We start from the raw sequence: 24,705 nt of genomic DNA on the forward strand, positions 1-24,705 counted from the left end.
TTTAAAGTTTTAATTTTTTTTCACAATAAAATCAACATTAAAGGAAGTAGAAAATGATGATAAACATGGTCACATGAAAATGTGGAGTAACTTTTTTTTAGTAACATAGAAATAATATAGGAAAAATTGGTAAAAACAATCTCAACCTTCACATATTTGCTTTAAATAATCTCAACTATCGATTATTTTAAAATAATACAAAAATTAGGGGGTATTCGATTTCATTGGGCATAAGTGATCGGTAACATGTTAGATAGATATTTTTTTTTGTTTATTGGACACGTGTTTGCACGTGATTGTTCAAAACATTTAAAAATAATTTTAAAAAAGAAAACAAAGAAAAAAAAAAAAAGAAACCTAGCCACCTCCTCCCCACCCATGAAACGACAACCGCCTTTTCCCCCACCTTACCCACGAAATAGCCTGAACACCCCCCTTATCCTTCACTGGATTCTCCCTTCTCTTCCCTTCCCTATCTTTGTGCTGAAATGAGAAAGAAAAAAGGGGTTGTGTGGTGGTGTCGGTGGGTGTTGGGTTGATTTCGATGTCAGGGAAGGGAAGAGGTGGTTTCGGTGCTAGGGATGTGAAGGGTGAGTGGTTTGGGGGCTAAGCAAGGGGATGGTGGGTTGATTCGGTGTGGGGGCTAGGGGATGAGGGCGGTTTCAAGGTGAGGATTAGGGAAAGGGCGGTTACCTGAGTGGGGATGGGGAGGGGGGCGATTTCCGGTGGTGCTTGTGCTTAATAAATCTTGTGCTTTTTTACCGCCAACCTTGTGTCAACCATTGGGTTAACTCAATTCCTAATGGTTGATAGCCAAATAAGTAAGCTTGTGTCAACTCGTTAGACAATTAACTCAATCTGAATTGGTTGGTTGATAGCCAAATAAGTAAGCTTGTGTCAACTCGTTAGACAATTAACTCAACCTGAATTGGTTGGTTGGTAGCCAAATAAGTAAGCTTGTGTCAACTCGTTAGACAATTAACTCAACCTGAATTGGTATGAACTTGAACCTTTCATAACCAAACTAAACCCGTTTAAAACTCTTTATGTTTAAACCAAAATTGTTAAGAGCCAAACTTTCAATAGTTTCAACCATGGATTGACATTTTGCTAGACTATTGTAGAATATCTTAGTAGCCACACAATGAGGAAGTACTAATGCAGTATTGTTATGCATTTGCATATGCATAACAAATACTAAATTATTAAAAATTATATGGAAAAAGAGAGAAAGGAGGAGAGAGAAAGGTGAATGAGACCACTTTTAATTGTACCACTGAAAACTTATATAATACCATTAATTATTTAGTGATACTATATATACACGTAATTAGTACCACTGTATACATATATAGTACCACTACATACATAATACCATTGAATATTTAATGGTGTTACTCTAAAGTGAGAATATATATTATATGTAATTACACCCTTACCCCTCGTTATACAATTATTTATGTATAATAATACTCCCTTTAAACTTCCCAGCTATATATTACACAAAATGTCAAAATGTAACCAAATCAATCCCAATTAAATTCCAATTAAGGTCCATCACATTACATCTCCACGTGGCGTAAAACCAACCCCGAGTCAAGTAACAGTGCCATATTTTCTCTGAAAAACAAAATTGCTCAAAATTGAACCAGAAAATACCTTGTAAGACCAAAAATGGTGGCAACCATTAGCAGTGTTTCATGCCCAAAATCATTATTTCTGCAAAACCCAATAAATTTAAGAGATTCAAGTACTAATTTTGTTAGTGGGGTTCCTTTAAATCTACCATATTTGCAGCTAAATTCTAGTAAAAAGAAGAGGAGAAATGATAATATAATTAGTTTGGTGGTGGCTTCAATTTCCACCAAAACTGGTAGTAATACAAGTAATGGTGGAAGATTTTATCTGAATTTTACTGGGTTTCCGTTTCCTTTGGGTCCTTTTCTTAATAGACGCACTATTCGAACTGAGGTAACCCATCTTATCTAAATTCCTCTTTTATATTTAAATGATTATTATGTTGTCATTTGCTAGGGATTAATTAAATAGTTTCAGTTCCTGTTTTTATTATTAATAATACCATCCAAAAAAAATAAGTGTTGAATTTCATGGTATTATGAACTTCATTATTTAGAAGAATTTAGAGAGAAAAAGAGGAAAAGAATTTTTGTTATTGATTATAATATAAGTTCAATAGCATCTAATATTTATAGAGATTATTACAAGCTATTGACAGATGCAACTAGAATCTTATTTCTATAATTCTGTTATAGCATAATTATACTGAAGTTTCTAGAAATTGTTATTCTTGGCTTGGCCTTGTAATAATGGATTGCTTGCATGAGCTTGTGTATAGTAGATGATGGTGATTGTTGATGCTATGTGCATGCTGAGCTAAAGGAATTAATGAATTATGGTACTAGCAATCATTCCAACAAAAAAGATTGCAATGAGCCGATGATACCTACAATTCTTCATCTTTATAGCTAACTAGAAATAGAGGGTACTAGGTATAATCGATGTATGTGACTTCGCACTGTCAAAAGGGTTGATGAGTAGAGGGTACTAGGTATAATCGATGTATGCACTTCACACTGTCAAAGGGGTTGATGAGTAGAGTGAACTTGGTATAATCGATGTATGTGACTTCACACTGCCAAAGGGGTTGATGATTAAAGGGTTTTAGGTATAATCAATGTGTGTAACTTCACACTGTCAAAGGGGTTGATGATTAGAGGGTACTAGGTATAATTGATGTATGTGACTTCACACTGTCAAAGGGGTTGATGATTAGAGGGTACTAGGTATAATTGATGTATGTGACCTAACAAGTTTGTAAAGCGCAAGAGCAATCCCCAAGTAAATGAACAATTCAGGAAATTGAGCATAATGTCCTGCTTATGCATTATATACTTTCATTTATAAGAGTACGCTTTTTGATGCTGAAGAAGCTAAGGGGCCGTTTGGTTCGCAGTAATAATCAAAGGGAATGGGATTCCATGGGAATCATTCCCTTTGTTGTTGTTTTTTTTTTTTTTTCCGTTTCTATCATTCCTTTTCCCCTTTGATTACCCAAAAACCTTTTACTCCCATTCACCACCTCACCGGAATGTCGTCGTCATCCCCTGACCTTCGCCGCCCTTCACCGGAACCTCGCCGCCCCTCCTCTCACCGGAAAATCATCCCCTCACCCACGCATAACCCTCTCCCTCCACTTAGATCCGTCGGCCGCCTCTCCCCCACCCCTCGCCGCACCTCTCCTCCCTTCGTCGGCCATCCTCACTCTCGAAACCCACCATCGAAAAACCTAAAAAAAACCCATCTCCCTCACTGTAAAACGGCCGACCGGCCCTCCCCCACCATCGAAACCCTAGCGCCTAGGGTTTTGAGGGTGGGAGAGGGCCGGCCAATGGGTTTTACAGTGAGTGAGACTAGATTCTAGGGTTTTTCTTGGCTAAGGGAGGTTTTGTAGGGGAGGGATGAGCTGCGTAGGGGTGGGGGAGGGCTGGCGTAGGGCGGTGAATGGTGGGGGAGGTGCGGTGAGTGGTTTGGTGGATGGATGGTGGCTGGAAAAGGTGGAAAGTTAATGAATTAGGTGGTGGTGTGGTGGTGGGACTAGTGGGATTTGTTTCCCTTTGTTATTAAAACAAACAACATAGCAAATTTCAAGGGTTTCATTCCATTCTCCTCCATACCCTTTTCCCATTCCATTCCGATTCCACTTTGCGAACTAAACGGCCCCTAACTCTCTACTTGTGTACAATGCTCTTGTAACCCATGTTACACGGACTTTTCATTTTATCTTACGTGTTGGATCCTCTGGACACTTTGACCCTTCATTTTTTGCCAAATCCATGGAGATTTTGATAAAATAGCCGAGTCAGACAATTAGACACGTATCTATGTTGGGTACTGAGTACCCAAGTCCGAGCAACTTAGCTTGTAATCAATACATTTCTTCTTGTGCTAATATAACTCAAACCCTTTGTTTCATCGATTTTTCAGACTGTAAAGGATAGCATATGGTCATTTGAACAAGAACAAGCTCTAGGCTTCAGCAGTGTCTCAACAAACATTCGCATGACTGTCATCAAGCTCAAGTCTGGAGGATTATGGGTCCATGCACCCATTGCTCCAACTAAAGAGTGCATCCAGGTTCAGTCACTCTAAGAATATTATGTTGTTTATTATGATAGCATGTAAACCTCTCTGTTTTTGAGTAGTTGCTTAAGTTAATTCATCCTCTCTTCTGATTGTCCTTTATTAATCACGACTACATTTTTTTATATATATTTTCATTTCAAATTTGACTGTTTAATTTAAGCAAACTTTGGCAATATACAAATTCTATTTGTCAAAATTAGACTGGGAATGTTGAAGCCTGACTTGTGCTTGGTAGCTTTGTGTAACTGTAAGTCTGTAATCTCATGACTAAATTAGTTTACTTAATGCATGTTCAGCTTCTCTGTTCAAAATTTCTTTGTTCATTGTAACCCTTGTGAATGTCAAACACATTATAAAATATATGAAAAAAGGTTATACTTTGCCAATATCGGTATATATTCTTGTAGTTGCTTCATCCGCTTACTTTATCAAAGAACATGTGAGCTGATCATGATTGTATGTTCCTCTGTCGCAGCTTGTGAAGGAACTTGGGGCTCCAGTTGAATTCATTGTATTGCCAACATTTGCTTATGAACATAAAATATTTGTGGGACCATTTTCAAGAAAGTTTCCCCGCGCTCAGATATGGGTGGCCCCTAGGCAATGGAGTTGGCCCTTGAATCTACCACTTGAATTTTTTGGTATTTTTCGCTCCAAAACCTTGCAGGATGAAGATATGTCAACTCCATGGTCTGATGAAATTGAACAGAAAGTTCTGAGTTCACCAGAAGTTGGTAATATAAATTCTGTTGACAATATTCGAGTTTATATACTACAGTTACTAGCAGATTTTTAAACTCGGAGTTCTATTTTACTGCTCCAAACCTTAAGGTATTGGGCCATATGTGGAGGTGGCCTTCTATCACAAGCGTTCAAGATCTCTTTTGGTGACTGATGCTGTGATTTTTGTCCCGAGGCAGCCCCCAGACTGTATCAGTAAAGAGTCTTTATTGGCATCTGCAAAGAATGGTTTAGCTGTAAAGATTCTTAGCAAAGGAAAAGAAGTCCCCAATGAACCGGTTGTTGACAATTCAATGAATCGTCAGAAAGGTAGCTGTTGTTTTTCTCCTTATCTATAAACCGGACTTTTTCTGGTGTTGGATCTATTGATAGATAGTTGTTTATTTCTGCTGCAGGATGGGAAAGAATGGTTCTCCAGATCCTGTTTCTTGGTCCATCAAATTTGTTAGAACCAAATGCCACATTTACTCAGATGTCCCAGAAGTTGATTGTCTCTCCTATAGTGAAAACATTGGTCTTCAGCAAAGTTCCTGAAAAGGTATGACAGAACCCTTTTACTGAGCTCTCTCTCTCTCTCTCTGATATTGATTGATGGTAAGATGGCTGAATCTAGTTGCTATTGTTGAGGTCTTGTGGATTGGGGGTAAGGGATACTTGGGAGGGAAAGACCCCTAAATCCCCTCACGGGATCGATCTTGCATTGAGGCCCTTGATTCTGGCTAAACCATCTCTGTGTTGAGGATAATCTATCCTTACAAACAAAAGATTGTAATGTTACTTGTTATTATGATAATATTACTTGATACAAAAGGAATGTATATACAAATGAAGTAGTATTATCATGAGCTGCTACTAAGGATACATTAGTTTTATCATGCCCCCACAAGATGATGTTGGGCAAGTCTAATCTGGTCAATAAGAAGGGGAAGATGAGCCTTGAATAATGGCTCGAAGAGTGCATCTGTTAGAGCAAAGCTGGACAGTGTATGTAGAAAGAAAGTAGGAAGATTTCTTATATTATTTTGATATGTACAATAGTACTTTATATAGGGGTGAGGGATGCCTTCTACATTATTGTGATGCAATGAAGAGTCACAACTTTTGGCATTTCAACTACTCCTAATAACTCTAGCACATTCAAGTTTATTCACTGATTTCTTCACTAATTGCTGAACACTAAAAGTCTCATTTACTAACACTGCTCCTTGAGACTTTTGGCCATCATACCAAGCTTGAGTCTGAGAAACTCAAATCTGCTTTTTGGTAAAGCCTTGGTCAAAATGTCAGTGAGCTGGAACTCAGTAGGACAATGAATCAGCTTCACTTCTTTCTCTTGCTCAGCTTCTCGAAGTGCATAAAACTTAATCTTCATGTGCTTTGTCTTGCTGAAACAAACTGGATTTTTGAAATAGCAATTGCTGATTTGTTGTCTACTAGAACTTCAGTAGCTTCTTCCTGTTTGTGTCTCAAGTCAGCAAGTATTTTCCTGAGCCACACAGCTTGATTAACAGTTGCCGATGCTGCAATGTACTCGGCTTCAGTTGTGGATTGAGCTACTACTTGCTTTTTCGAAATCCATGAAAACACTGCAGATCCAAGTGAAAATACATATCCGAGAGTACTTTTCATGTCATCGTTTGAACCACCCCAGTCACTGTCTGAATATGCCAACAATTTGGAGTTTGCACTTGCGTTAAACATAACACCAAAATCTGAAGTTCCTCTTATATACCTGATCATTCTTCTAGCACTCTTATATACTGAAGTTCCTCTTATATACCTGAGCACTCTTCTGGCAGCACCCATATGAACATCACTTGGTTCCTCATGAACCTTGAAAGCAAACTTGCTGCAAACATCAGATCTGGCCTTGTGGCTGTTAGGTAAAATAGACTTCCAACTAAGCTCCTGTATTGCCTAGTGTCAGCTTTCCTTTGACCATCAGCTCTGGACAGCTTCTCATTCACTACAAGAGGTGTACTGACTGGCTTGCAGTTTTGCATATGGAATTTCTTAAGAACATCATTTGCATATTCCCTTTGAGAGATGAAGATTCCATCTTCAGCTTTATGAACTTCCATCCCTAGGAAATAATTCATCAAGCCTAAGTGCATTTCGAACTTCCTTTTCATCTCCTCCTTGAATGAGAGGATCATCTTTGAATTGTTTCCCGTGACAAGATCACCAACATAGAGTGAAACAATGAGCAAATCATTTTCTCATTGATTCTTCACATAGAGAGTGTGCTCATTTTTACTTTTGTTGAACCCTTGTGCAAGTAGATATGAGTCAATCTTGTTGTACCATGCTCGTGGCGCTTGTTTTAGCCCATAAAGAGCCTTTTTCAGCTTGCACACTTTTTCTTCTTGCCCTTTAACGCCAAATCCGAGAGGTTGCTCAATGTAAATTTCCTCCTCGAGTTCACCATTGAGAAAGGCAGACTTCACATCAAGTTGATAAATCTTCCATGTCTCTTGAGCTGCTAAAGCAATTAGAGTTTTAGCTGTGTCAAGCCTAGCCACCAAGCAAATGTATCTCCATAATTAATTCCTGCTTATTGGGAGTATCCCTTGACGACCAATCTAGCCTTGAACTTGCTTATGGTCCCATCAGGATTCAATTTGATTTTGTAGACCCACTTGACGCCAATCACTTTGCGATCACTTGGTCTATCAACCAACTCCCAAGTCTGATTTTTCTTAATCATATTGATTTCATTTTCCATTGCTTGTTGCCACCTTTTGTCTTCAAAAGCCTGCTCATATGTTTGGGGCTCTTCAACACCAAGGTAACATCTTTCACATTTCTCCAAAGACTGGACATTCCTCGTACAAATCCGAGAGAGACTTCTTACCTCTAGGAGCCGTGGCATTATCATCATCACTAGTTTCGCCAGTATAGGAGTGGAAGGAGCTTCTTCGATATTCTCATCTCTAGGTTCATCATGCACTTCACTGTCAACTTGAAAAAATTTCTTCTCAACCTTCTCTTCTTCCCAATTCCAACTTGCATCTTCATCGAATTCAAAATCTCGATTGATCATGATCTTTTTATTGCTAAGATTGAAAAGTTGATATCCTTTGGCTTGTGAATCATAGCCAAGGAAGATTCCTCTTTCGGCTTTTGCATCTAGTTTGCTTCTCTTTAGAGATGGAATATGAGCATAGCAAACTGATCCAAATACTTTGAAGTGATTTGCTGTTGGCTTTCTTCCACTCCATGCTTCAATTGGAGTTTTGCCTTGAACCGCTTTTGTGAGCAGCCTTTTTAGCAAATAAACAGATGTGCGAACTGCTTCTGCCAAGAATTTTTTTGGTAGATTTTTCTCACTTAACATACAGCGAGCCATCTCCATCACGGTTCTATTCTTTCGTTCAGAAACTCCATTTTGCTGAGGTGTATAACCCACTGTAAGATTTTGTTCAATTCCCTCATTTTCACAGAAAATATCAAATTCAGAGGAAGTATATTCCTTGCCTCGATCTGATCTGATTTTTTGTAGTTTACAACCACTTTGAGCTTCTGCCAGTGCTTTAAATTTTTTGAAAACACTGAAAACTTCAGATTTCTCTCTCAAGAAATACACCCACGTCATGCGGGTGAAATCATCGATAAAAAGGATGAAATACTTGTTTTCACCAAGAGATAAAGTTCAATGAGGTCCACAAACATCAGTGTGAACAAGCTGCAATTTTTCTGATGCTCTCCACACATTCTCCTTCGGGAAAGGCAGCCTATGTTGCTTGCCATGAAATAGCTCCTCCACCCAAAACAAAAACATACCCACTAGTAGAAACAACCTCATCATTATCGGTTACCCAATTAGCATCACAATAGCCTTCTAAGACATTAGGAAAGCGATTAAAATGGAAGCATACCTCCATGGTACCTTTGAGATACCTTAGAAGTCGATGAAGAGCAACCCAATGATCTTCACTTGGATTGTGAGTACATCTACTAAGTCTACTCACTGCATAGGCAATGTCGGGTCCAGTACAGTTTATAAGAACATACCACTACCAATCACCTTCGCATAGAGCTCTTGAGACACACTAGAACCCTTGTTCTTTGCTAATTTGGCGTTGACATCATATGGAACCTTGCTAGGAACAACATCAAAAGACTCAAACTTCTTTAGAATCTTTTCTACATAGTGAGATTGACTCATGGAGTAACCATTCTCTGTTTTCTTTAGGCGAATTCCAAGAATAACATCGGCTTCTCCCATGTCCTTCATTTCAAACTTAGTAGAAAGCATAGCCTTGGCATCATTCACAACAACAAGGTTAGTACCAACAACAAGCATATCATCAACATATAAGTTAATTATAACACATGATGACCCAAACTCTTTAGAGTACAAGCATGAATCCGATGAATTAGCAACATAGCACAACTCTTAAGAGTACTATCAAACTTCTCAAACCATTGCTTAGGTGCTTGCTTAAGACCATAAAGAGACTTTCTAAGTTTACACACTTTATATTCTTGCCCTTTCATCACAAACCCTTCCGGTTGAGTCATATAAATTTCTTCATCAAGATCTCAATTAAGAAAAGTCGTTTTGACATCCATTTGGTGAACCACTAAGTCATGAATTGCCGCAAGGGCTACCAAGGTTCTAATGGTGGCAATTTTAGTCACGGGAGAGTAGGTGTCAAAGAAATCTATACCTTCCTTTTGGGTGAAACCTCTAATGACAAGTCTAGCCTTGAACTTATCTATGGTCCTATCCGGTCTAAGTTTCTTCTTGAAAATCCACTTACAACTTATAGGTTTAGAACCCTTAGGCAAGTCACAAAGGTCCTAAGTATGATTGGACATAATAGAATCAAGCTCACTCTTAATGGCTTCTTTCCAAAAGCTAGCATCTATAAAGCTCATTGCCTCATCATAAGTCTTAGGGTCTTCCTCCAAGAGAAACAAAGACAAAACATGCTCATTCAAACAATTTACATCAAAGTCTTCTACCACAAAAGAAGTCAAAAAGTCCGGTCCAAAGAAAAACTCTACTCTAGGTCTCTTACTTCTCCTTGGTATAACTTCTACCACTTTGGTAGAAGAAGAGGGGAGACTAGAACTAGACAAAGAATCAACCAAAGTCACATTCATACTTGACTCACTAGCATGTATATCAACATTAGAAGACAAAGACTTGTTCATAGGAAAAATATGCTAAAATAATACTGCATCTCTAGCTTCACAAATCGATCTATCATTTAAAAGCATGAACCTATAGGCAACACTATTATGAGCATATCCAATGAACACACAATCAAAAGTTTTAAACCCGATGGTGGATTTTTTAAAATCCGGAAAGGCCACCTTAGCCAAACACCCCCACACTTTCAAAATTTTTAAATTTGGACTATATCCCTTCCGAAGTTCATAGGGGGTTTTATCCAATTTTTTATGGGGCACTCTATTGAGAATATAACAAGCGGAAAGAACCGCCTCTCCCCATAAATTATCGGATAAATCGGAACTAAGAAGCATGGCATTCATAGTTTCTTTTAAAGATTTATTTTTTCTTTCGGCAATACCATTTGATTGGGGTGTGTAAGGTGGACTTTTTTCATATGATGTCATTGGCTTCACAAAAATCTTTTAAAGAATCTTTACCATATTCACCACCTCTATCGGTCCTAACTCTTTTGATTTTTAAGTCCAATTGATTTTCAACTTCGGCTTTGTACTTTAAAAATGCATTTTCGGCTTCATCTTTTGTTTTAAGCAAATAAACTTTGGTATAGCGAGAAAAATCATCAACAAAGGTAATATAGTAGTTTTTCCCACCCCTACTAGTGCAATTTTTAAAGTCCGCTAAATCCGAATGAATCAATTCAAGTAATTTTGTACTTCTTGAGACCACTTGCTTAAATGGTTTCTTAGTATGTTTGGCCTCAACACAAATTTGGCATTTGTCAAGTTTATCAACCATTGAAAAATTAATCAAATTCATGTCCTTTAATCTTTTCAAATAAGAAGAATTTAAATGTCACAAACGATTGTGCCAAATATCCAAAGACTCAACAATATAAGCACAAGAAGTACTTCCATTCTCATTCATGATATTCAAAACAAACAAACCATTATTGAGGTAACCTTTCCCAACAAAGTCTCCATTTTTAGACATTACAATCTTGTCGGCCTCAAAGACAAGTTTTAGGCCGGTTTTGTTGAGAAGGGCTCCCGAAACAAGATTTCTCCTAAGAGAGAGAACATACAACACATTATTCAAAAATAAAGTTTTTCCGGAGGAAAGTTTGAGATAGACCTTTCCTTTGCCAGGGACTCCGGCGGTACTACTATTGGCCTATTGCCCATGTAGACATGATCGCCGTTGGTGACATCTTCAAACTCAGTCATCAAAGCCTTGTTTGCACAAAAATGCCTCGATGCTCCGGTGTCCAAAATCCACTCAGTTTTGTTCTCCACCAAGTTGGCTTCAACCACCACTGCTACAATGATGTCCTCCTTCTCAACAAGATTAGCTTGGGAGGTACAACCATCTTTCTTAGCTTCATGCCTACGGGTGCGTTGGTAGGCTTTGTGACCTATGACTCCATACACGTAGCACGTCGCCTTAGCCTTTTGGATTTTGTTGTTATGAGTGAAATTGACTTTAGACTTGTTGCTTCCCTTTTTCTTAGAGATTTTCCTGTTTTTAGATACATTCAAAGAAGACTCAACAAGGTTAGCCTTGGAAGAATTAAGAGACAAAGTTTCAAACTTATCCTTGAGGCGATTGGCCTCTTCGGTTCTCATGTGGCTAATGAGTTCTTGGAGGGCCATGTCCTTTTTCTTGTGCTTCAATGGATTTCGGTAGTCATTCCAAGAAGGAGGGAATTTCTCCAAGAGAACATTGGCTTGAAGAGTCTCACACATCTTCATGCCTTCACCAAGGATTTCAGTCACTAAATTCTCATAGTTATGGACTTGAGACATGATCGGCTTTTCATCGTCCATCTTAAAATTGATCCACTTGCCCACCACGTACTTCTTTTTACCGGCATCATCCGATCCATATTTCTTCTCCAAGGAGTCCCATATTATCTTGCTTGACCTGAAATTAACAAACAAATCAAACAAAGTATTATTCATGTGGTTGAGGAGATGGTCATGAACAAGCTTGTTGTCCTTTTCGTTCTTCTTCAAAGCTTCCGTTATGGCCGCCGGGACTGCCTCAGTAGCGGTCTTGGCAGCTTCTTCCGCATTCTTGAGGGTCTCAACGACATCTTCAATCAACACATAGTTAACTTCCAACTTCAAAAAAGATTAGCAATTTTTGTGACCACCTCTTATAGTTGTTACCATCAAGCGGTTCCAACTTAAAGAGGTTGGGAAGAGTCTTGTTCAAAATGCTACTTGTAATAGACATATTCGTTTTCAAAATTGTTGTAAAATAGGTGTCTAAAACAAGAGCAACAATAAACAAAAATAAGAGAAGGAAATACGGTGTGGCTTGAATAATCACTGCCTTTGAAAACGAATTCCGGCGCAACCGGGGTGCTCAATTGTATTCGTCGGATCGTTCCCTAATGTTACACACCACTCTCACGCTAAGGCACTTTAGAATGAGAGGTGGAGCCTACGCAAACTTATGCCCAAAGAGAAATAAAATTGTGGTTAGCTTAAAGTGTTTAGGCTACTTCGAGAATATATTTTTCTTGTATGTGACATCAGAAAATCTGATCACAAATATATAGAACAACAAGGGAAGATGGAATATCAAGAGGAAGTGAAAAGGTAGAAAGAATAAGCAATAAAAACACGTGTTTTAATCATCATAAAACACCTCTTAAGTGAGGGGTTACAAGAGATTGAAGAAGAAAAGAATCCAAGGAAGCTAAGCAACCCAACCGTGCCCAGTCGGGCGAGCATCAGCCAAAAGATTGGCTGCTCTCGCGCCCGGTCGGGCGAACACATCTTCATTTTCCAAGCGTCCTCTCGTGCCCGGTCGGGCGACAGAACTCAGAAACTACGACCCTTCTCGCGTCCGGTCGGGCGGAACTTCGCCCGGTCGGGCGACGTCAGGCTATTTTGGATTCCTTCCTTTACTTTAACAATGGTTTTATTACAAGCTCACTGAGTGGCAAGCATGAGGTTTGGTGAATAGGAGAAAAGCATAATCTATTGTTGATGGGTTTCATGATAGTCTTTGTATTTTGTATCCTGCGAAGAGGGTATTTGGAGTGAATTTTGGGTAACTATTCGATCATCCTAGACAATAGGTTATCAAATTGAGAGAGAGACGACGAGGAAGATTTTGAGTTTTGGTTATGACCAACGAAACTTAATACTCCCTTTTTTTTTTTGATGTACTGACTCGCTTTTGACGGGTTATTTCTAGGAGAGGTTAGCGGGTGTAAGAAAATGTGGATAAAGTAGGATAGAAATAAAAGGTGGTAAGCGTTAGAAAAGTGTGGATAAAGTAGGAGAAAATGAATGGAAAGGTGTAAATATTGTGGTGGAAAAAGGTTAAGATGGTAAAATGTGTTTGTCAAAAATTGATAATGTAGAAGTTGGTACATAAAAAACCCTCTAATGGAGAGTGGGATAACGAAAAACTTATAGACTGGAAAGTACTTGCCCTACTTGGTGATTCTGTTTTTCCAAGCAAGGATGTAATGCAAACCCCTTTTATTCAACAAGGCCTAACCCTGCACTACTTTACTATGACCTCATTTCGCTCAGATTTATACTTGTATTTATTACTGTCATTCTACCAGAAGTGACAGATAGTTCAATCTCTTGGAAGTGATGCAAGTTAATGTAGCTGCAAGTATTGTAACTTAAAGGAAGGCTATTTTTTATTTCGACCGAACATTTTTTGAAGGAAATTAATTTTTCTGGAAAAATTTCAATAGTATACAAAGTATGTATTAGTTTCCTTTTTTTGTACCTTGTAGGAAAATTTAGAGAGAACAAGGAAAAATGGAAGTAGGAGGGAGAGGATGAATGGGAGAAGAATGTATCGGAGAAAACAGGAGGAGAATGTGTCTTCCTCCTGTTAAAGATGAAAATGTTTTCCGTCCTTGGGAAGAATTCTTTTTCACCTATGGAAAAATTACTTTCTGACAAACAAAACAAAGTAAATTGGGACATTCGCTTTTCCTCGAATTTGTTTTCCTACCAACTAAACACATTCTGAGGGCATTGCTTTCTCTTCAAAAGAAGTAAATTAGAAAGTTTTTCTCCAATTTCTTTGTACACAAGCTTCAAGTAGTGTTCTGGATTTTGTGTGAAACTCATAATAATTTTTTCCATACCCTTGCTAATGCTCATTTTACTTATATTTATTACATGTAATAAACATTTAGGTGAGGGACTGGATTGATCGGATAGCTCGAGACTGGAAATTCCAGAGGATAATTCCTGCGCATTTTGCAGCTCCAATAAAGGCAAGCAGATCAGATTTTCTAGCTGCCTTTTCTTTTCTGGACGATCTCTTGGGTGAGCGATATGTTACTAGGCCTTCACTATCACTCCTATTCGCTTCATTCATGGGGAAGGCTGCCAGTTACTTCCCACCGGATGATATGATAACACTATCTTCCCTTGATGAGTTCTTAGTTTCTGTGGGAGCTGTGAAGAAAACAGTATCAGGCCGGAAGAGATGATAAGCAATTTCTTATTTCAGCTGCTTAATATGTAAAAATGTATGTAGTACATATCCCTTTCATATCCGTGGAATCTCTTATTACATTTTTGCTTTCTTTCTTTTCTTCTATATAAAGGAAAACTGAAGTTAAGATAAGTTTTCTCTTTTCTAAACTCCAAGGTTTCGTTTTCTTTGTCTCATTTCAGGATTTAATTTCTTATTCTTGAATCAGACCAGACTTGAAAAGTTCAATCTAGATTATTGTTTATTGACACAATACTTCTAATTTTGTATTTTTTATAAATATAAAATCAGACATATGAAAAATACACATTTAAACAAATCCAACCACTTAATACTTTTTTTTATTTTACTCTGTATGTATTAGCGTACAAATGAGGTCAAATTTCAATCGAACCAAACGATTGATGCAGATTAAACTAGAACGAAACATCTTATTTCAGGTGAACAAAATTTTTTTTTTTTTTGTTTTTTTTTTTTTGACAAAAGCAAACAGAAAAAATTCTTAGTGGGTGAGTCTTACCAAAGTTATGTGTCAAATCTTGATTTTTAGAAACTCTACATGATAATCTGAAATAAGAAAGGACAAAGGTTCAAACTAATGACACTATCACTCGTATTAAATTAATTACAACAATTCAATTTGTCTGTCGCCTTATTTGCATGCTAATTCTTAAGATAAAAAATTATCAGGTGAGATGTCATTAGATTTATATTAATGTGAACTTTTGAAATATGATATTTTCATAATTTTCTAACTTACGAAATTAAAAATAATTAGTTATAAGTAAACATAAATAACAAGATTTGATTTGATCTGATTCGATCATTTTTAATTCATAACGAACCGTGGTTATTGTTTCGGGGTTTTCTGATGTCCTGCGGGAGAGTTACAATTCCGAGACTGGAACCGGACGCCTGTACCTGCAAAATAACGGAGACTCCTGTGAGCTCCGCCTCCAACGGTCAAGTTAGTACCTGATTAAGGAGTAATTAATGCGGAAATTAAAGTGATTTGGTCTCTCTAGGTGAGAGTGTTTAATGTAGGTAATATGCTTTGTTAGCGAGATCAGCCGGTTATTACTGTGTGTAATTAATGTGTTTTTTCCGTAATGTTTATGTTCTCTATTTGTAATTCCCCTTAATGAGGATTAAGGGAGGTATTTATAACCTTGGGAAACGTGCCCATCCTAGGTTTAGGTAAACCTAAGGCCGATTGGGCTTCCCTCGGAAGTTGGGCCTGGGTGGCCGGTTTCTCCATTAGGCATGGAGTATTCCACATGTCTTGACATAACAGGTCCAAGGTGGACGAATAAGCGCGTGCCACGTGGGAAGCCCTGACTGTTCCAACTGGGGGACACTTGGCAGGACCTGATTGGTCCACGTGGCGCATTCCGATTGGTGGGAGCAAAATCCCCTAATTATTTGCCCCTCACAGGTGGCACGTGATTGGTCACGTGTTACGTGTGACAGGTGTCGCACTGTAACAGGCGACGGCCTGCTACAGGTGTCAGTCGGCGAAAGGACGAGAGATTTTCCCGCCCAAATTTTGAATTCTGAAAGTGACCCTTCGCCTTCTCACTTCGCCTATATAAGGGAGAGTTGTCTTGAGTCATTTTCACACTTTGAGAACTTTTTGAGAACATTCGGACCCCTGAACTTGCTCTGACATTTTGGACCTTTTCTGCCTACCGCCTGTTCTGACAAGCCGACTGCACAGGATTTCCAGAACTTCATCAACCGTCACTCGTTCAGGTAACTCAGTTCTCTTACTCTTAATTTTCTTTTTATTTTCTGAAATGGCACCACGGAAGCACACGACACGACCTAGGTTAGTGATCAGCCGGTCACCGGGGACGGCTGAATCTAGGACTAGGAGTGCCGCCTGCCCTTTTCCGGACCCATCTTTGCCCTTTATACAAAGTCCGACTGTATCTGTGTCTATGCAGAGCAGGATGGCCAGAACGAAAAAGACAGCTAGGATCTCAAATTCAGACGGCTCCTCCCACAGGGTGCCGCTTAGTGAAACATCTGACCAGGCGCCAGATGTGGAAGTGAAACAAGGCGGCCTGGATGCCGGCAATTCTGTGGGGGGAGTCATAGTGACCCCTTCCCATTTAACAGTTAACAAATCTGCTCCTTTTCAAAGAGAGGAGGCGGGCCCCTCCGGGAGAGGGGAGGAGTCGTCCTCTTCGGACTCGTCGGAGGACGATGCCGAGTCAGGCTCTTCTGGCCATGCTTCTTTGGGTACAGAAGAGAAAAACAGCCGCCTGCAAGAGGCGAGACTTTCTCACGCAGTTGAGAAGGGGGACAATTGGGCGGAACCATCCGCCTCTTACCGAGAGCTAAATACCCCCTACTACTGCACGGTACCTCGGGGCCGAATCACAGCCATGCAAGAGAAAGTGGAGAGCTTTATTGCAAACCACACCATGGGCCCCGACTTTCTAGTGTTTGTGCCGGATCCAGAAGACACAGTCGTCTGGCCGGCTGGTTCCAGTTATGAAAGCGCCTGCTTTGGCTGCTACGAGGCGGCCATCAAGGCAGGGCTTCGCTTCCCATTACATCCGGCTGTTCAGCGGATTTTGGATGGGTATGAGTTGGGGTTATGGCAGTTAGCCCCAAACTCCTGGGTCAACGTACTCGGCTATGTGGCCGGGTGCGAACTGCACGGGGTGGAGCCGAGCTTCGAGGCTTTCGCCCATATGAACTATCTCAGCCGGACCCCTAAGACAGGCGGTACCGGCTGGTATCAATTGACAAGCCACAGGGGCTACCTCATGACAAGAGGTAAAACAAACAAGTGGAAGGACTGGCGGAGCACCTTCCTCATCATTGAGAGTTCAGACATTGAGCAGAACAAGCGCTTCAATAGGTGGAACAGGAATCCGCCCCTTCTTGCAGGCGGCCGTAGCATGCCGCCTGTTCCCCCCAAGGCTAAGAAAGAGATCCTTGATAAAGGACTCTTTAAAGTAGAGTCGAGGGTCGACTCTACTTCAGGAATACGAGAGCAAGTACCCCTGCACTGCGTCCCGAGCTTCAAGTGGCTCTATGACGAGTACTTTTTGGCCGCCTGCGGCCTCAGCAGTCGGTGCTCAAGAGGTAGTCGGCCTGTCGAATACTCTGTTGTTCCATACATTTGTTGTTTATCTTTTATTAACTTTGCTGTTTGTTTTTGCAACTGACGCCATGAGCAAAATCACCGCCTCCAAGACTGCGGCAGCCATGTTGCGGGCCTCTATTATGCAACAAGCTTCAACCGACTCCCCCAAGAAGGGGGCACCCTTGGTGAGCTCCGAACCTTTCACCCTCTTTTTGGAGTGTTTATGCATATACTGACTTTTTTCTTCTTTTTTAGACGGGTGCTCCAAGAGCTTCATCTTCCCAACAGCCGGACCCCAAGGCCCGGAAGACGACTGTTGGGAGCTCTCCTGGTTCTGCCAGGAAACAGGTGGCGGCTGAGAAACAGGCGGACGACTCATACCTTTTAGGCTCCATACTAAGTTGAGTGACTATTAAGTTAACATAGGAGTTACTTAGTCTTCGTCACAATCTAGATTGAGTAGTAGAGGTACCAGGCGGCGGATGCCGGCTGATCCCCTTGATTTGTCAATGTTTGTGGGCTATTAACTCAATAGGTTACCTAGTAGGAATAGGGGTTTGAGTGCCCCTGTTAGCCAAAAAATAGGTGGTCTACTCAAACCTTTTAGGTTCCATACCAAATTTAAGGGAGTGACTATGAGTTAACGTTGGAGTTACTCAGTCGCCGTCACTTTTGCTTGAGAAGTAGAGGTACCAGGCGGCGTAGGCCGGCTAGACCCCTTGATTCGCCAATGTTTGTTGGCTATTAACTCAATAGGTACCCCCTGCATTTATCCCAAGTAATACAGGCGGTCATCTGACTCAGATGTCAACTGCTACCACTGGTTTGGTTAGTGATAGAGTTATCCTTGTCTCAAAAACGGCTACGTGGTTGCCCTTGGGGACAGTCGTATAGGTGCCGTGTAATTAGTTTATAGAAAAATGTTCCACCCAAAAGGGAGCTGCTCTCTGCGACGAATTTCATCCGGAGGGATGCCGTCGGACGCCTGCTATGATGTTGGGACAGGTCGTATTAGTTTTGTAGATTTGATCAGTTGGCTTGGCGCCTGGTCTGATCATTCGGCCTGTGGCCTTGGTAAGTTCTTGGTGAACGTAGGTGCTAAGTAAAAGGAGGGTAGCCGCCTGTTAGGCACAGGGTCGGCCAGGCCCTAATCTTTTTAGCTAAGTATTAGGGGGGTGGCTATGTGTTTGGAACCAGTCGGCCATCTTCTTATGGAGATAGCCGACTATATGCCCAGACGACATGCCCCTATTGTGAGTGAAATACTCAATGGAGAGTAGCCGACTGTAAAGGTACAGACGGCATGCCCCTCTGAAGATAGAGTGAAAAACTCAATGGAGAGTAGCCGACTTTAAAGGTACAGACGACATGCCCCTCTGAAGATAGAGTAAAAAACTCAATGGAGAGTAGCCGACTGTAAAGGTACAGACGGCATGCCCCTCGTAGTACAAAATTGAATAGTAAGTGCAAACTTTTATTAAGTAGCTCTTTACTTTACATCATTCAAAAGAAATATTTCTTAAGATTATCTACATTCCAAGTTCGAGGCAACGGTTGTCCGTCTGGTGTTTCCAGACGGTAGGTACCGTCCCTGACTTCCTCATAGATTCGGTAGGGTCCTTCCCAGTTGGGAGTTAGTTTGCCAGACTCATTAGCCCTACCAACTGCTTCCATTTTTCTAAGTAGAAAGTCCCCTACTTTGAGTGGACGCCTGTGTACTTTTTTGTTGTATGATCTAGTCATTCTCAGGCGATAGATCTCATGGCGCAAGACAGCATTGCCCCTCTTTTCAGGAAGTGAGTCTAATGCCAGGCGCATGGCTTCCCAGTTTGCCTCTTCGTCATATAGCATTACTCGAAGAGTCGGCTCGTAGTGTTCTATTGGAAGAACAGCTTCCGCACCGTAAGTTAGGAGGAATGGAGTTTCTCCAGTTGCCCCTTTTTCAGTCGTCCTAATGGCCCAGAGAACATGTGGTAGTTCATCCGCCCATAGGCCGCCTGCTCGTTCAATCTTTTTCTTGAGACCGTCTGAGATGATTTTATTAAAGGCTTCTACCTGTCCGTTTGCTTGTGGACGGCCGACAGATGCAAAGTAGTTTGCAATTCCTTGATCACCCAACCAGCTTTTGAGAACAGGTGTCTCAAATTGGGGACCATTATAAAAAACCATAGACATGGGAACCCCGAACCGAGTGATGACATTTTTCCAAATGAATGAAATTACATCTTTCGTCTTGATTCCCTTTACAGCCTCTGCCTCTACCCATTTAGTGAAGTAGTCGACGGCAACAAGTATGTACCTCCTTCCGCCTGTAGCAGGCGTATATGGACCCAGAATGTCCATGCCCCACTTAGCAAACGGTAGTGGGCTGTGAATGGTAGTGAGGTCAGTAGCCGGACGGTGAATTAGTTTGCCAAACCTTTGGCACTTGTCACATTTTTTCACCATCTCCATTGCATCTGCTTCCAAAGTAGGCCAAAAGTAGCCTTGCCGTCTTGCCCTTTGAGCAAGCATCCTACCACCTATATGAGAAGCACAGTAACCAGAGTGAAGATCGTCTAGTATCTCTCGTCCCTTTTCTGGAGTAACACACTTTAAGAAGGGTTGAAGGTACCCCTTTTTGTGAAGTTCTCCCTTTATCATTTCAAAACAGGTGGCTCGTTTTTTCAGTGCTGCCGCCTGTTGAGTATCATCCGGCAGTGTACCGTTTGTCAGATATGCCCTGATTGAATCCATCCAGGTTGAGCTTCTGTCTAGGATTCCAATAGGGTTTTCCTCGATGCTTCTCTTCTCCATTACTTCCCAAAAAACAGTTCGAGGAGTATCAGAGGAGGCGGATGATGCTAATTTTGACAGTGCATCCGCCTGGTTGTTTTCTGATCTCGGCACTTGGATCAGATGGAAATCCTCAAGGGAGCCGACTGCTTGTCGGACCGCCTGTAAATACTTGATCATGGCCGGATGGGTTGCTTCGTATTCGCCATTGTACTGACTCACTATCAATTGTGAATCGGAACAGGCGTCTATTTTTCTTGCCCCTGCCGCCTTGCACATGCGGATCCCGGCTAGTAAAGCTTCATATTCTGCCTCATTGTTTGAAGCCTGAAAACTGAAGCGTAGAGCATACTCGTACCTGTCGCCCTCTGGCGACTGACATATGACGCCTGCTCCACAACCATTTGAAGTAGAGCTTCCGTCCACATATACCTTCCATACTTGGTCTGGAACTTGAGAGTCAGGAGGACGAGTCATCTCTACAATAAAATCAGCAAAGGCTTGCCCCTTCACTGCTTTTCTAGGCTCGAATGTAACTTCGAGGCTCTGTATTTCTATGGCACATTTGATCATTCGGCCTGACGACTCCATGATGGTAAGTGGCCGCTTGATAGGTTGGTCTGTATACACGACGACTGCATGTGCCAAAAAGTAGGGCTTCAATTTTTTAACAGCCATGAAGAGTGCAAGACCAAATTTCTCCACTAGGGGATACCTCAACTCGGCATTTTTCAGTACGTGACTGACAAAGTAGACCGGGAGCTGACAGCCGTCCCTTTCAGCAAGGAGAACAGCGCTTAACGCATGATCAGAGACGGCCAGGTACATGTAGAGAACCTCTTTGGGCAAAGGGCTGACCAGCCTCGGCAAGGAATGCAAGTGAACTTTTAATTTCTGGAAGGCGGCCTCAGCATCCGGCCCCCATTCAAACCTTGCCTTTTTCTTAATTGCCTGGAAAAAGTATAGGCATTTGTCGCCTGATCGGCTTAGAAATCTTCCCAAGGCCGCCAGACAACCTGTTAACTTCTGAACCTCTCGGATGGTACGAGGCGACTGCATGTCAATGACCGCCTGCACCTTCTCAGGGTTCGCCTCTATTCCTCTCTGATTGATAAGGAATCCGAGAAATTTCCCAGACTCAACTCCAAATACACATTTCTTGGGATTGAGCATGACATGGTGCCGCCTGAGTGTGGCGAAAGTTTCTCGGAGGTCCGACAGATGATCTTTCTGAAGTTTAGTCTTGACAATCATATCATCAATGTATGCCTCGACGTTTCTCCCAATCTGATCAAAGAACACAGTGTTTATCATTCGTTGGAAGGTAGCCGGGGCATTCTTAAGACCAAACGGCATGACCGTGTAACAGTATAACCCCTGATCAGTGACAAAGGCCGTCTTCTCCTGATCTTTCTTCCATAAAGGAATTTGATGGAAACCAGAAAGGCGTCCATAAAACTCATCAAGGCATGGCCGGCTGTTGAGTCGACCAGGTTATCAATTTTAGGCAGAGGGTAACTGTCTTTGGGGCACGCCTTGTTTAAGTCTGTGTAGTCTACACACATTCGCCAGGTGTCATTCGGCTTTTTAACAAACACCACATTTGCAACCCAGTCTGGGAAGTAACATTGCCGAATGAACCCTGCATCAAGTAATTTTTTAACTTCGGCGGCTGCTGCCTGACTTCTTTCTTCACCATGGTTCCGCTTCTTTTGCCGTACCGACTTCTTTTTCGGATCCACGACGAGTTTATGTACCGCCAGATCAGGACTAATGCCTGGCATTTCATGGACTTCGAATGCAAAGATGTCCTTGTATTCTTTCAATAGGTTGTGAAAGTTGTCACCAAGGTTTCTCAGAGCAGTCGTCCCAACTTTGACTGTTCGGTCAGGACGTGAGTCGTCTAAGATCAGGTCCGCATGCTCACCAGCCGGCTGAGGGCGGAACTCATCCGGCCGCTCCTCTGCCAATGATTGCTATTTTCTTGCTTTTCTTGCGGCCCCTATCTGGGATGCCTTTCTCTTTTTGTCGCCTGCTTCTTGAACAGGCGCACTCTCCTTGTCAAGGTCTGTTTTTTCACCGCTTGACCCAGTAGCCATAACAGTGGGCTTGACATCCGAGAGATAGCACTCTCGGGCCATCCTCTGATCTCCCCTTAGGGAGCCGACTGTTCCATTATCCCTCTCAAACTTGAGCAACATAAGAGATGGGATTATAACAGCCTTGGAATTATTCAGGGTAGGTCGACCCAGAATCATGTTGTAGGCCGAGAGTTCCTCTACTACCAGGAACCGGACTATCATGTGTCGTCCTTCCCCTTTTTCGCCTAGGCGGATGGGTAAATCTACTCGTCCCAGTGGGTGGAAGACTCCTCCTCCAAACCCTACTAAAGGGTGGGAGGCCGGATGTATGCAATCAGTCTGATATTTTAGTTTCGACAGGCATTTGCTACTGATGAGATCTGAGGAGCTTCCGGTATCTATGAGGATTCGGCCAACTCTCTGGTTGGCCACTTTACATTCAATAACGAGAGGGTCGTCATGCGACCCCCTTACCCCTCCTAGATCTTCTTCAGTGATGACAATCTCAGGAAATGAATATTTGGACGACCGTTCTTGGTGAACGAAATTTACATCTAACCGCCTGATATTGTCTTTGTTGCCCCTAATAGTGGGGCCGCCTCCTGAGAAGCCGCCTGCAATGGTGTAGACGACTGCATCATCTGTATCAGAGCTGTCGGCCTGCTGATTCTTTTTGGCCGTCTACTTTTTTGAGGAAGTGTTCCCCGTAGATTTCTTGACATAAGTGTCAAGATCACCTTGCTCAGCCAGGCGGTCTAGGTACCGCATGAGACTGATGCAGTCATTGGTGTGATGACCAACATCATCATGATAAGCACAAAATTTATCTTGGTTCCGATTGTTTGCAGAACCCTTCATGGGGACCGGCTTCTCAATTGAGATCCGTCCCTTGATTTCTTTTAGGATAAACTAGTTATCCTTGTTAAACGCATACTTTGGGGAGTATGGTTTGAATTCTTTTTTCTTTTTCTGGGCCGGCTGTTTAGAGGAATCAGCCGCCCATACCTCTTTTCTTTTCTCATCTTTGTTAGACGACTGTTTCTGCCGTCCTTCTCTTTTGTCGAACCTTTTCCCGTCCGACTGTTTTATCGTACAAAGATCAGTCGCCTGTATATAGGCTTCTGCTTCAATCAAGGCCTCTTGAAGAGTCGCCACCCTTTTTCGAACCAAATCAAATTTGAAGGTAGACCCGTCTTTGAGACCTCTGAAAAAGTCAGTATAAGCTATCTCATCCGGTAACCCTTGAATCTGTATTCTCATCAGGTTAAACCGCCTGATGTAAGAACGAAGCCCCTCCTTCTCGCCCTGCTGAATTGTTCCCAAATCAAGGGTCGTTTTCTTCGCAGGGATGTTCATGGCGAAGTTGGAGGCAAATAAGTAAGCAAGCGTCCTGAAGCTATTTACACAACCAGTCGGCAGGTTGCCGAACCATTGCTGTGCGATTCCTTTGAGAGTCGCTGGGAAACACTTGCACCAAGTGGGATCATCCAACCCTTGAAGGTACATCAGGTTGGTGAATGCCATCAGATGGTCTTCTGGGTTAGTAGTGCCGTCATAGGCGCCTACTAGTACATTTTTCACTTTGGCCGGCTGAGCGGCTTCAGTAATTTCCTTGGAGAAGGCCGACGGCTGTTCACCAAGTCTAAGCAACCGTAGCTGCCAGTCCATAGGTTGGACGTTTTTTTGCTGCAGGTCCACCAAACGGAGGTGGCTGCAAAAAATACTGTTGTTGCGGCACAAATGGTAAGTTTGGTACCGCCTGGTCGCTATGAAAGCCGGACTGACGGGAGGTGCCGCCTGACTGACTCTCATGATACGACTGAGTATGCCTCATCGAGGCATTTCGCAAACTGTCTTGAAAGTTTAAAGTAGAGGCCGACTCTGACAATCGGTCACTCTTCTTCTGCTCTATCAGTAGCCGAGCATCTGTGAATGTTTTCTTCGACCCGTCCGCCTGAATATGACGAACAGGTTTCCTATTTCTAGTAGGATAACGGAATTTTGTGAAATCAAGGGCAGGTGGCTCCCGCTTCCTAGATTTAGGATGAGGAGTCGCCTCTCGCCCTTGAACTGGCTTCCTCTTCAGTGAAGTGGAGGGTTTCTTGGCCGACTGCTCCTTGACTGGAGCAGGCGGCTTCTTGTTGATCAACTCTTGAATCTCTCCCTTGAAGTCCCTCATGAAGGTCATGAGTTCGTTCCTTGTGATGGGAGCAGAC

General features: G+C 41.8%; 1 protein-coding gene across 1 annotated transcript; it reads left to right on the forward strand.

Moving 5' to 3' along the window:
• The first annotated feature begins 1,550 nt into the window (after positions 1–1,550).
• LOC110735066 lies at positions 1,551–14,665 on the forward strand. Its single transcript, XM_021915202.1, has 6 exons — positions 1,551–1,971; positions 4,006–4,155; positions 4,640–4,898; positions 4,996–5,214; positions 5,301–5,443; positions 14,229–14,665. The coding sequence occupies exons 1-6, from the start codon at positions 1,675–1,677 to the stop codon at positions 14,526–14,528; spliced, it is 1,368 nt and encodes a 455-aa protein (XP_021770894.1). The 5' UTR covers positions 1,551–1,674; the 3' UTR covers positions 14,529–14,665.
• Positions 14,666–24,705: the final 10,040 nt, after the last annotated feature.

This window comes from Chenopodium quinoa, unplaced genomic scaffold (assembly GCF_001683475.1).
Source record: "Chenopodium quinoa cultivar QQ74 unplaced genomic scaffold, ASM168347v1, whole genome shotgun sequence".
Classification (NCBI taxonomy): Eukaryota; Viridiplantae; Streptophyta; class Magnoliopsida; order Caryophyllales; family Amaranthaceae; genus Chenopodium; species Chenopodium quinoa.

What these genes read in the sequence shown, in the direction of transcription:
- LOC110735066 (XM_021915202.1), top strand. Translation starts at nt 1,675, where the DNA reads ATGGTGGCAACCATTAGCAGTGTTTCATGCCCAAAATCATTATTTCTG. An exon ending in TCTGAGTTCACCAGAAGTTG is followed by an intron (nt 4,899 to 4,995) that starts GTAATATAAATT and finishes CCAAACCTTAAG; the next exon opens with GTATTGGGCCATATGTGGAG. An exon ending in TTCAATGAATCGTCAGAAAG is followed by an intron (nt 5,215 to 5,300) that starts GTAGCTGTTGTT and finishes TTTCTGCTGCAG; the next exon opens with GATGGGAAAGAATGGTTCTC.